The sequence below is a fragment of the Macrobrachium rosenbergii genome, chromosome 28, assembly GCF_040412425.1.
Source record: "Macrobrachium rosenbergii isolate ZJJX-2024 chromosome 28, ASM4041242v1, whole genome shotgun sequence".
Classification (NCBI taxonomy): Eukaryota; Metazoa; Arthropoda; class Malacostraca; order Decapoda; family Palaemonidae; genus Macrobrachium; species Macrobrachium rosenbergii.
Window position 1 is genome coordinate 30,279,884 of NC_089768.1, and position 12,617 is coordinate 30,292,500.

The 12,617-nt window shown below is 39.1% G+C and overlaps 1 protein-coding gene and 1 non-coding gene across 2 annotated transcripts in view; one reads left to right on the plus strand and one right to left on the minus strand.

Moving 5' to 3' along the window:
• Positions 1–366: 366 nt before the first annotated feature.
• TRNAS-GCU (transfer RNA serine (anticodon GCU)) lies at positions 367–448 on the plus strand. Its single transcript has one exon. It is a non-coding gene; the product is annotated as a tRNA-Ser (tRNA).
• Positions 449–5,900: 5,452 nt separating this feature from the next.
• LOC136854195 (loricrin-like) overlaps positions 5,901–12,617 on the minus strand; it is a 15,173-nt gene continuing 8,456 nt past the window's right edge. Inside the window, exons 2-7 of the mRNA XM_067130500.1 lie at positions 10,314–10,449; positions 9,762–9,910; positions 8,564–9,142; positions 7,812–8,131; positions 6,832–6,972; positions 5,901–6,462 (exon numbers count right to left, since the gene is read on the minus strand). Coding sequence (XP_066986601.1) covers positions 6,834–6,972; positions 7,812–8,131; positions 8,564–9,142; positions 9,762–9,910; positions 10,314–10,437 — 1,311 coding nt within the window. The 5' untranslated portion in view covers positions 10,438–10,449 and the 3' untranslated portion in view covers positions 5,901–6,462; positions 6,832–6,833. The remainder of the gene's footprint in view (positions 6,463–6,831; positions 6,973–7,811; positions 8,132–8,563; positions 9,143–9,761; positions 9,911–10,313; positions 10,450–12,617) is intronic.

The window sequence follows — 12,617 nt, forward strand, 5'->3', positions numbered from 1 at the left end:
AAACGCTAATAACAAGAGCAGATACTCGAATCATTGAAACAAAGCATAACTGAAAGGAATGTGCGCTGAACGCCCTTCAACTACCAAATACTCCCATCCATTTGTGATAGAGATGTTGATATTGAGATCTTCTTCCTAAAGAAGATTGTCTCTTCTCTTAATTAAGTTAATAAAGTAACCTGAAGAAAGTAAGATACTCCGAGTTTCTTGAGAATTGCGGGGTGACTTTATATTTATGTCATTTGCTTCATTACCGTCTAGGCACTGTAATCTGTTTTCTATCAACGAAAATCGAATACGTTATGGCTACACATTAAGGGGACATGTTTTCTATAACATGTTTCATTTTGGCAGAGCCTACCGGTTGACGAGGTGGCCGAGTGGTTAAGGCGTTGGACTGCTAATCCAATAGGGTCTCCCTGCGTGGGTTCGAATCCCATCCTCGTCGGAGAACTTTATGGTTTCTATAAGTAACAAAATCAGAAATGAAATAAAATTGCGATAATTATGCAGAAACGTCTTGGATATTGAGTAAATCTGTTCTATGCAGTGGTTACGTTTTTCATTTCTGAGGTAGCTTTTGAAACTGATAATGATATATACTCAAAGATTACCTACTTATTGTTTTTGTTATAGGCGAATATTTCTGTTTAGGAGGATTGTTATTTGTGAATGTTTCTGTTGAGGAGGATAAGTCCCCTACTTTGATGTTTGTTATTAATGCCATGAATTTTGGTGGGATCGCCATTTTCAAGACTTTCAGACCATGAGAAGAAAGCAGACCAAGCTGCGAACAATGCTTAATAATGGGACATGAATTAAATAGCTGCCTTTAACTATTCAAAGATGGAGAAAGATTAGGGAGTATTGATTTCTTGTGTCAGTGAATATCGAAGACCATTGTGGCTTTAAATACAAGAGCAAAATATCAGAAGCCTTAGCCTTTTTGGGAAAAAACTCTCTAACATGGATCTGTAAATGTACAGGAATCTTTATTGTTCGTTGCAAGGATATTGACGAATTAGAGAACGTCCTGAAAAGCTTACACCAGAAGGGCAGAGGGGATAGGATGATTTAACAATTTTAGAACAGTGACAACTCTTGGATGGACGGTTCGAAAATTTGAAATATCTGCATGAAACTGAAAATGCTGATGGGGCAAGCTTTTTTTTTTTTCTTTCATTCTTAAGTTGACTAACAGTAGTACGAGGTCGGACTCGTATCAGCTGAAAAAGATGGAACAACCACGAAAATTTTCAGGGATTCAGGCCTTTTACATTAGGATGGTAGGCTATTACCATAGACTGCATCTTCTACTATGTCGTTACTGCCACATCTAGTCTATAGGTGCCGTTTAACATAGGCTAGGCGAACATTGTTGATGTTCAGGTAATAAATTCTTAAGCTCTATTAAATCTGTAGATTAAGGCTGAACAAACATTTATTCACATTACTATGATGATTAGCCTAGTATCCGGTTTGTGCATGTAGGTAATCAGTTGAAAAATGTTTAGACTTTGGGGAATGCGATAAGTTCAGTGTACACCAAACTGTAAGGAATTGAGGTGGAATTGCTATTAAAATAAGACTGAATACCTCTATTATCAAGGAAATAAACATCAAATAGGTAAGATAAAGCACTTCACAATTTTGTTTCCATTTTGAGGGAATGTTCTGTGTTCCTCAAAATTACTTTAGTTATACATTAAAAATAGTTCTTCCACAATACTGACCCTAAAAGAAAACGAAGCTCTCACGTTTAGAATAAGGGTAACTCTAATTTTCTGAAAGATTTATTAGCTTGCATTGAGTTAGTTTCCTCTCCATTTAAATAGGCATGAAAGAGAACAGAATAGACTTATGAAATAATATGAAAGCTTTATAAATAATTATAAAAAAATGGTTAGAAATACCGTAAGAATTAATATTTCTGGGGAATTTAAAACTAAACATTGTAGGCATATAGTGCTGTGCTTAGGCTACCTTTGCTTGCACCAACAGGCTTTTACCTAAGGCATTTCAAGAGAACTTTATGTGAATAATAATTTATATGAATTATTATTATGAATTCTTATATGGAAGTTATGGCTACAATATTTAGCATCCAACCTTAAGTTTACATCCTGAGGTCATCCCGCAAGACTGTACCCCTCCTCAAAGAAAGCATCTCGAGTTTCTTGCGGTATTTGAAATATTTTTATACATTTATGAAAAATTTTATTTTAGAAACTAATAAAGAATGATGTAAATAATGCATGAGAACGTTGACGCATCAGTATTAATTCAGATTCGAAACTATTACTATTACTAATACATTTCATATTTATTTATTTATTTAATTGATTGATTGATTAATTTATTTAACTTTTTTATTTATTTATTCATTTATTTATTTATTCATTTCTTTAATTTATCACAGTCTAGCCTGCTTCCTTAAGTCCATCACTTTCCCAAAAATTCGTACTGTTGCTAGAAGCACGCTCTTCTGCATAAGGCCGAGGGAACTCGGCCTGCCAGTTTATCTAAATCTACCTTCGGAGATGTCTGTATCGTGCCAATTGCTTCGATGATCATGTGCCCTAATTCTACTGGCATATCCAGTAGGCTTCTCAAGTCTTTTCGCAGGCCTTAGTACTTTTCTGTTTTCTTTCATTTTCCACAGAACTGACGGGCAATAGCGAACGACCGTTCCTGTATCTCGCATCCAAAGTTATGTAAACAAGTATCAGTAATAAAAAAAAAAAACCTGAAGTGAAGTGTTGGTAATTGTCATACCCCAGCTGGATAATACTGGGAACATTGAAAACAAACGGAATACGTTAGCTGATGGAACATGTTTGAATTTTTCCGATTGTAGTGAAATATAGAATAAGGAAATAGTGAATGGCTGAGCGTGTACAAGTGGATATCAGTAAGCCAATGACGTGGTTTTGTTAAAAAGGTCCCTATAGCAACGGAAGCAAGTGAATGGAGAGGTTTGTGGTCCTTTCAGAAAAAATGAAAGAAGCATGCAAAGTAGCCCAAAACATTTCATCCAAAAAAAAAAAAAAAAAAAGAAAGTTGTGTGGGCAGCACCGCTCCATCGCAATCTTCCAATTCTGATCAGAAAGTTCGTCTCCCTTACTCATGTCCAGTTATACACACTTCGTCAACGACATAATATATTTCCTAATTAGTATTATGCACATGAAATGATGCGCATGTGTACGAGTTAGCTGTGCGCAAAGTTGCACAATATAACTGAAGCCATAACTGAAGAAGCTGGAGTATGACATTTTGAACCTTATTCGTTACTCCTTGGTGGAAACGATGAAATATTTACTGTATATGAGTCTTGTCAGACCTAATGTTTTCCTTTCGCTGTACTTAAGAAGGCGGGTTTTTTTCTGTTAAGTTTTTCATAAGGTCACCAAAAGACTCGTGTTTCATTGTGCCTTCTGTGACTGTGCAAAACAGACTCTTCTTTACAGCGCGAATTTTAATAGATTTCACGATAATATCACTACGGTTCACTATTGTTTTTAAGGGTGTTCATCCTCAAAAAGTTCAACATTGGTTTGTGCATGTCCTAAATCAACTTTCCATTTCCTACTGGCAAGTTTTCGTGCCAGATGTATGGTACTCTTGCCTGAACCATTTCGGAATCTTAGTTGCAAGCTATCGCTCACTCAAGGCTGTTCAGCTCTTATCAAGTTTCATTCTTGTATTTTTCATTAATAGTAAGTCATATTGACGTATAACTTAATTATCTTGTTGTGCATTTCATTTGCCAGACCATTTATACAAACACCATTATTTGTAGCCCCCAAAGATCACGTTCGTTTAATATTGCTATCCATCTTTCTTATGCAGGACCTATTTTTTCTTGGAAAGTTCTATCACTGGCCAAAATATTTTTTCAGTAATGGAGTAAGTTTTCTTTTATAAACCCCTTTTCACTGATCGTTTTTCGAAGATAGTGAATAGGTCAGGACTTCCAAAAAAAAAATCTCTTAAAAATTCGCTGATTGCATTTTTGTGCAAATCAGACCACCTAAAGCCAGCGCTAGAATACACATGCATATTTGAAACTTTTCGAAGACAAAAAGCCTCTAGATTTTCTTTAATTAAGTTAACACCACAAAATCAGCTTCGTTACATAATTTACTTAAAATGCATAACACAACTGATTGACGCAACTGATTTTAATGTGCTAGCTTAATCTTAAAAATCTAGAGTCTTTTTGTAAGCGGTTTACTTGAAATGAAGAGGAGACTTTCAATTAACATAATTGTAAGTGGCCATCAATGTTTTAGAAATGTTCATTATTCAGTTACAGAACTACATAAATAACTAGGCTATAAATAGACTCCAGCGAGGCCAATTGTTATTTTAGGGCCTTGTAAATAGGGTGGTAATGAACATCTGTAACTTCTGAGAAAATGATGAAAACCTTCATTTTCTTCAGTATAATTTTTTTTAGTGATAAGAGATCGCTAAGTAATTCTGCATTCTGCACAAGTGATGAAAATATCAAGAATATGCTCAACTGTTATAGCAAATATACAGCACTCTGATGCAACTGAAATAGTCTCGTTCCATACTAAAGGTCACCCGTTTTAATATAAATGATATCTGACATTGACCTGATATCAGAAGGAAGCTTTCTATCCGTTTATTCCGTAAGGGCTTTGGTACTCTCAGTGCCCACTGGGTATTCCGAAGTATAAAGTGGGTATGATAGGTATTAGGTTACGAATTATGAACGTATTCCGTGGTTCTGTTTGCCTTCATCCCATCAAGTGTCAGTGATGATAGGAATATTTCAAAGCACAATGGCATTTGAAATATTCCTATCGTCGCTGACACTGTGCTCCATTCCTTTTATTACTTCATAAATTCACGCAGCAGCTGAGACAGATTCTGTCTTTTGACAATAATCTGAAGGCAATAAGGCGGGGGGTACTTGATTTCAATTCCTGTTAATGAATAGCTGACTGGATATAATAGGTCTCTTCGTCTCTCCGTCACCAGTTTACAGTCAGAGAAGGCAGGCAGAGAGAGAGATAGAGAGATGACAGTTAAGATAATAAATAATAGTACCCGTTGCTAGGTAACCAGTTGGTTCTTAGCCACGTAAAATAAATCTAATCCTTCGGGCCAGTCCTAGGAGAGCTGTTAATCAGCTCAGTGGTCTGGTTAAACTAAGGTATACTTAGCTTTTTAACCAAACACAGACTACTCGCAATGTGACCTCATGTCAAGGACGCACAGAGAGAGAGAGAGAGAGAGAGAGAGAGAGAGAGAGAGAGAGAGAGAGAGAGAGAGGAGAGGGGAGGGGTAATGTATGTCAAACCATACGGTTCTTAATCGGGTAATTGGCCATTAAGCTGGCGTAGTTTGAATTAAGTACGTTACCCTTCTGCCCAAACCTAGCTAGATTCACATCCCCACCCCCCTGGGAAAATCATTATATTAAATACACTTTGATAAAGACAGAAGCTACGCAAGCTTTTAAAGTATTAAACAGATACAGCATTTATTTGCTTAAAACGTTAATTGAATCACTGACATCCGAAGAGAGGAAAGGTTAAAGAGAAACAAAATCGAAAGCAGAAGCGTTAATGTTGGATGAGTTTCATATTTATCAGTGATACCTTTTAATTATTTAAAGATAAATTGTAGGTTCATCCGTGAGAAAAAGAAGGTTTAGGAGGGGCGCGGGACTAGCCAACATCACCCTCTAAACCTAGCCTATTAAAAGGAACGGGACGCTTCTATTCTTCTTCCTCTTCTTCTCAGCCTAATCCCCAGTTCGGGTCGCTGTTTTTAATGAGCCTTTTACAGGTATTTCTATTCTGTGTCTCCCGTGCGAAAGAATTAATGAAACAACTTGCCTTTTTTTCGTTTTATTCAGTAAAAACTACGAACATATCCACTATGAAAACATAAATACTACTGTTTCATCATCACTCGTTGTAAACCTTTCTGAAATAATAACATTAACATCCTAAAAAAAAAAAAAGGACTCTTACAAAAAATGAATAAGTTATATTACAATATATATAAATGAAGAATAAATAGGCAGTACCTGAATGTGAAAAAATGCAATCTGTGAGAATAATTATCAGGAATGAGGAGTCGAAATTGATTCAATGGAAACATAAGAGATAAAAAGAGAGCCTTAATTGAGCTAGCAATAACTGACTATGTTTAATTACTGCTAAATTAACTGGCCCGATTACCAGAATCTGTAGACCTAGTTAAATGCTAAAAGTAATTCTTGTTAAGCCTTCGGACCAGCCGAAGGGAGATTTTATTCTTTTGAGCTTTCCTAGTCTTTCGTTCTTTCCCTTTCCGTGAAGTTCTGTCTGAAGTTGAACAAAGTTCCATCTGCAGAGCTTCACAGCCGAACTTAACTCCTTTGCACTTCTCTTCACCGGAACTTCAAGTCCTTAATCTCTTCCACAGCTTCTTCGTGACCTGAGATTCAAAGGGAAATTCATAAAATCATCAAAAGTATTTTGGAACTAAAAATCCTTTGCTAACAAGTTCTGAATTCTTGATATGCAACGAGATTACGATAACAGGTCAATGCTTTAAAAAGTGGTTCCGGAAGTGGTTTTAACGTGAAATGCAAAACATCTTAATTAACAGAAAGAATCTGCACATGAAATGCAAAATAATTTGATTAATGAAAGCAACTCAGACACTAAATGCAAAACATCTTCACTAAAGGAAGCAATTTCGACATAAAATGCCTGCAGTATCTTAACAAGTTAAAGTATTCTTGAAGTGGAATGCAAAATCTCTTAATTGAAGGAAGAAACAGTGACATGGAATTCAGATTACCATTAATGACGGCCCTTGTGGCCAATGCCTGAAGATCCTTTGTCGACGTAGACGGTGGACGTTGTATCGGGATCTATGTAGGAGGAACCGAACCAGGAGCTAGGTTTGGGGAACCACGATCCAATGCCACTTGTGGGGACGCTGTTCCCGCCAGAGGGAATAAATAAGATCGAAATAAATAGACGATGAAGGGGATTATGCAAATGAAGATACGTCCATACGTGTAGACTGAATAAGTTACCATAAATTAGGGTTTTCATTATTGAAGAAAAAATTTAGATTTTTATTACTGTAGAAAATAATACCCATAGGCCTAGTATCTGTCATACCTAGATCTGATAGAGCTTACTGTCTAGATACTGACAATTGGTAAAATCACAATTTTTTTTATTAGTATTAAACTTTTGTTCTTGTGTTAAACCAGTTCCCACTCTCCCATACAAGATATCTCGTCATTTAATTTTTGTACTATTGAAGACCTGTTCTGTGAACCATCTTATATGCTCGAGTTTCCACATAAGTGAGACTCTCTCTCTCTCTCTCTCTCTCTCTCTCTCTCTCTCTCTCTCTCTCTCTCTCTCTCTCCGGAGGGGTGGCGATAGAATTAGGATGGTGGAGCCTTCTGGTTCTCAGGAAGTCTCTAAGAATTAGGTTCTTAACACCAAGAAACTTTTTCTTGATCTTAAATGACGCTTGTGGCCAATGCTTGCTGTCGATCGGCTGTTGGGGCGAAGTCAGGAGCGAACTACATACCTTGTGAACTCGAACCCAGTGTTCTACCATTAGACTAAGGCAACCATTTTTCATATATATATATATATATATATATATATATATATATATATATATATATATATATATATATATATATATATATATATATATATATATCTGTGTGTGTGTGTGTTTGGATAAAAAATGACTGGCAAATCACTATAGTAACGGGTATGAAAATCTCAGTACTGCTCATGCCTTCGTACCTGGGGTGCTTATCGACATAAACAGTGGAAACTGGTCCGCCGCCTCCACCTTGACCAAAACCAGGTTTGCCGCCACCGCCACCGCCGCCCAAACCAGGTTTGCCTCCAAGTCCAAGTCCAAGTCCAAGTCCGCCTAAGCCACCACCTAAGCCACCCTTGCTGGGGAAGTTTTGGTTCCCTTTGTCCTGGAACTCGTTGCCCACCTCCTCCAGCGGGATGATCGAGTAGACGCCGCTGCCAATGCCGGCGCTGGCGTCGTGGATTCCTTTCGTTATGGAATGAGTGAAGCCCTCCCCGAGGTTCTTCATAGCGTTCGTCATCTGGAAAGAGGAGTGGGTCTAGTTCAAGTACGCTGAAGAGCAGAGCGTAAAGTCCTTTACTTGGAATCTACTTTTCTAACTGATGAGGCCTAAAATGGGACTTCATTTATCAGGAACTCTTAGCTAAATCTACAGTTACTTCTTTGCAAAAGTTATGAATAACTGAATACCTCGAAATATCACGAAACAGTTTATTCCCAACAGTCGATAATCTCCCAAAATAAGTGAAATGGCAAAGCTAAAAGGGCATAGTCTACTGTTATGATTTCCTAATTTTAATAAGTAGCTATTCACAGGACATGTCTCATAGGCCTATGGACGGTCACATGCTGTTAACATCAAAAGAATATCGCTCTCCAACCACATTCCCTCATTATTTCAGTATGTCGGCAGGAGAATGGATTTGTTAAGAGCTGCTTTAGGTGTCCTTACTTGGCTGATTCCTCTTCCGATAGTCTTGATGAATTCGGGATACCTAACGACCAAGACCTCTGAGGTAGTAGGAGAGTCTAAGTCCGCAACTGGTGCTCCTCCCTTTGGATAGCCGAAACCAGGGTCTGGGTATAACCAGCCGGCGAATGGATTGAAGATGCCAGGGCCGTGTGTGTTGTAATGTTCGGGAGGTGGTTTGCCGTAAGTCACAGAGACGATACCGTCATCCTCTCCGGAGTGCGTAGGTCTGCCGTTGGTGCCCAAATATGAGCCATCACTAGGTTTATTGCCAATTCCGGTTCCAGGACCTCCGCTAACTCCCTGTCCTGGAAAGAGTCCTGGCCAGCCGGAACCCCATGATGGTCCCTTCATGAAGTCTGAAATCCATCCCCAGCCCCACCCTGTTTGAGGTCCGCCTCCATCAACGCCGCCGTGACCTAGGATGCCACCGCCGGGCTTAAGCCCAAGCCCGCCCCCTCCACCACCGCCTAAAGAGCCTGTGGGCTTGAGGCCACTGCCAATTGACAATGGGGCGGGTATCGGGAGAGGAGCTGGTACGGGTAGTGATAAGATGGGTGCCTGAAATGCAAGTTTCCATGAAGATGTTTTAACAGTCTGATATTCAATTATTTTACATTGATTTCCAACATCAGTTCTGCAGACAACTGATAAGAAATATTATTTTGGGGTCTAAATATCACAGGTTTCAAAAAGACAGAAGAAGAACTCGTAAATTAAAAGCAAAATAACATTAAACTAAAGCTGCCAAAAGTAAGAGAATCCAGAGACAATCTTAAGCTAGAAAACGTCTCGTGTAACGAGTCTGAATATAGCAATGTTTTGATTTTCATGAATTTAGACAATTCATTACATTTTCACGCAAGGATTCACTGAAAGAAATGAGCGTCAACTAACGAAACGAAATACAGGGTCAAAACCGTTATAACCTTCGCTTCGTAACCCAGCTGCGTAACAGGAAGGCAACACTTCAACTACTTTCGCGTCGGCGTATTAATTGTCACATCCATATCTGTCTGACCCCGAGCCTTACCTGATCTGTAAAACGCGTCTGAAAATTTAGAGCTCCAAATGCAGTGAAAATCTATCTCAAGTGCTTACTGCCCAAACCCGAACTGACCTCAGGTTACGTCTGGAAATTTGGAATTCCAAAATCTTTGTCAACTCTTTAAGTACTTACTATGCCTTCTTGACCATGGACGATGTTCTGCTCTTGCGAGGAATGGACAGCAACATCGAGCTTAGTTTTCTTGTCAGTCCTTCTGCGTCCTTCCTCCTGCAGGATCTCCCCTCCTACGGGTTCGACGGAAGAGCGAGCAGGGGCGTGTCCTGTTAGGTCGAAGGAATGCGTCAGTCAGGGGGGGAGGGTCAAGCCTAATGCGTTTCACGGACATCTTTCGTGTCATTGCTGAGTCATGGGTTTGACTCGACACGAATCGTCTGGAGCATCGTCAGCTAAAAACTTGTCCCACCGACGGTCATTAGGTCTGATACATTATTTGGTCAGACATGACAGTTAAACAAGGGAGAGACAGTTTTGTAAAGAGAAGGAAAACTAGACTGGTGTGGAAAACTGAAAGAATTTCACTAGATGGCATCTCCAAATCGTAAAAGACAGATAATGAAGTCACATTTAAGTTTGAGATATACCGTAAAATACACACAGACACACACAAACAAAACGTGCATTTGGGTCGCAGAACACTCCATTCTCTCTCTCTCTCTCTCTCACCTGGCTGTACATCTGGGTAGGAGTCCACGCTCAGCCAATCCAAGATTCCTCTCCCATTCTCGTATTTCGACGAGGCTCCCCCTAAGGAGAGCGCCGTCAAGGCGATCGCTATGTGAAGCCGCATTCTCCACCTCACCTGAGAAACAGATGAAGAAATGCTTAATTAAGTGCACATTATGAAACTTCAAGATCTCTGCGATATACTGAAGGGTACTTTTAATGAGATATTCAACCATATCTTTTAAATACGAGTAAATTCATGATCAATTCGGTGTCATATTTTCTGCTTAAACGTCAAGTACAATGACCATCTAGGAAAAAAATTCAAAAATTTTGGAAAATTTTCCTTATTGCGATTTGAGGGATGATATTAATATTACTCAGTATAGATAAAACTCTCAACTGACAAAAATTTATATTTCAAGAAATCGTTTGACTGACAGATTACTTGCTGACTTCGAATAAAGTTCAAAGTCATTTTCATTGAACCCACATTTTGCCAGCTTTGAATAAAGTTCATAATGTATTTTAGAGCAAGCTGGATTAAAATAAAAGAAAGGAGTTGTAGTCGATAAAGGATAAAGTACTAAATAAGAAATCGGTGAAATACTCGATCAAATGACTGGAAAGCTTTCTTGAGTGTACCCTAATGAAAGGGTCCACGAACCCAAGATTGTGGAAAACCAAGGTTCAGAGACAGTGGTACAACCCAAGATTGTGCCTATTGTTTATTGTCTCCCGTCACCTGCCACTTGTCACTTGTCACGTTGATATATCATAACAGCTTTCTAATGGTCAATGGCAGCATCTAAAATGGCCCAAATGTCCCCAGGAACCCGCTTTGCAGAAAACTCTCAAAGAAAGGTGAATGCAGATTATGAGGTTGTATTTTTAGGCGCCTAACATTATGCGGTTATTAATTTCGCTGACGGTATCTTGTTTCTTTCTTCTCACAATTATGAAATGAAAATGTTAGAAAAGCCTTATGGTACAAGAAAAATAAAAGCTATTAAACTGTAATGCAAACTTCACAACATATAATACACACGTGAGAATAAAATATATATTGAAAATATGAATTTACTAAACATAATTCAACAAATAAAAATCTCCACACAAAAACAATAACTGGAAACTTGAAAAAACAATTGAGAAAACCAAAAGGATGATAAAAAGTCTCATATCCTGTCATAATGCTTCTCATCTTGGAATGTACCAAACCACTTGAAACTAGATACTTCAGGAAGAGCGAAGTATCGGGGTACAGGGAACCCCCCCAATTTGCATTCTAATCTCTCGGGTTCTTACGAAATCGTGCCCGTCACGCGTTGTCACTTCATCTACGGGCTTCGAGTATTCTCTTTCGTACGTACAAAAAAAAAGGGGGGGGGGAGTTCTTCTTCGAAAGACGAGGAAGGAGAATTTTAGAATAAATGTTTTTTTAAAGCTTCCTTAAGAGCAAAGGCGTTGCATGGGTATACTTGCTGGAAATGGAGCGTTTAAACAGTTTCATCTGGAAATCTTCCCATTCACACACACACACTCACATATATATAATGTTTATATATGTATATATATATATTGTAAAGTAGCGCCAAAATCCGCTAGGAAACTCTTCTCCTTCCCTGCTTTGGGTTGGTTTGAACCTTTGAAGGTCGGGGTAATAGGGGCTCAGAGAAAATATAATAGTTTGGGGACAGTAAACTGGCTTTGCACTGTTTTCTTTGGTACAGGGAAAGAAAATCGTTTTCTATGATATCCGGGTCGGCGACCTGGGTCAGGACATCGCCCCCCTACCCCTGTCCAGAAGCAATAAAAGGTCAGGGCCAGGACAGCTCTCCCCTCACACGCGCTATAGTTTATATAGAACAAGTCAAGTCTCGGTCCTTTGCCCCTGCCCTCCTCTTCCGCTCGCCGCCACGTGGATCCCATCGCCGCCCTGTGTGCCCGTGTTCCATTCCACGTGGCCTTAGAAGACTGCAAGGGGGATTGCAAGTCTCCCACACGCGACTGACATTAAACGGCGGCCTTTCATCATCTCACACGCCTTTTTCCGCCCCAATCTACGACTTGAAGAAATACACAAGAGACACCATTTGTCCACGCTCCCACACGTGTGTTCTCGGCAGAAGACGTCGTCATCCCTGCGCCCCTACAAATGTGGTAATGTACCCAAAACGAGTTGCTAGTCACGATTACTTAGCCCTTTGCATTTATTAATCTCTGGGCCTATAACTTTGTGTTCCCTGATATTCCTTGGTTCAAGCCAGGCCCATGTTCACAGCTTCTTTCCTCTGAGTCAAC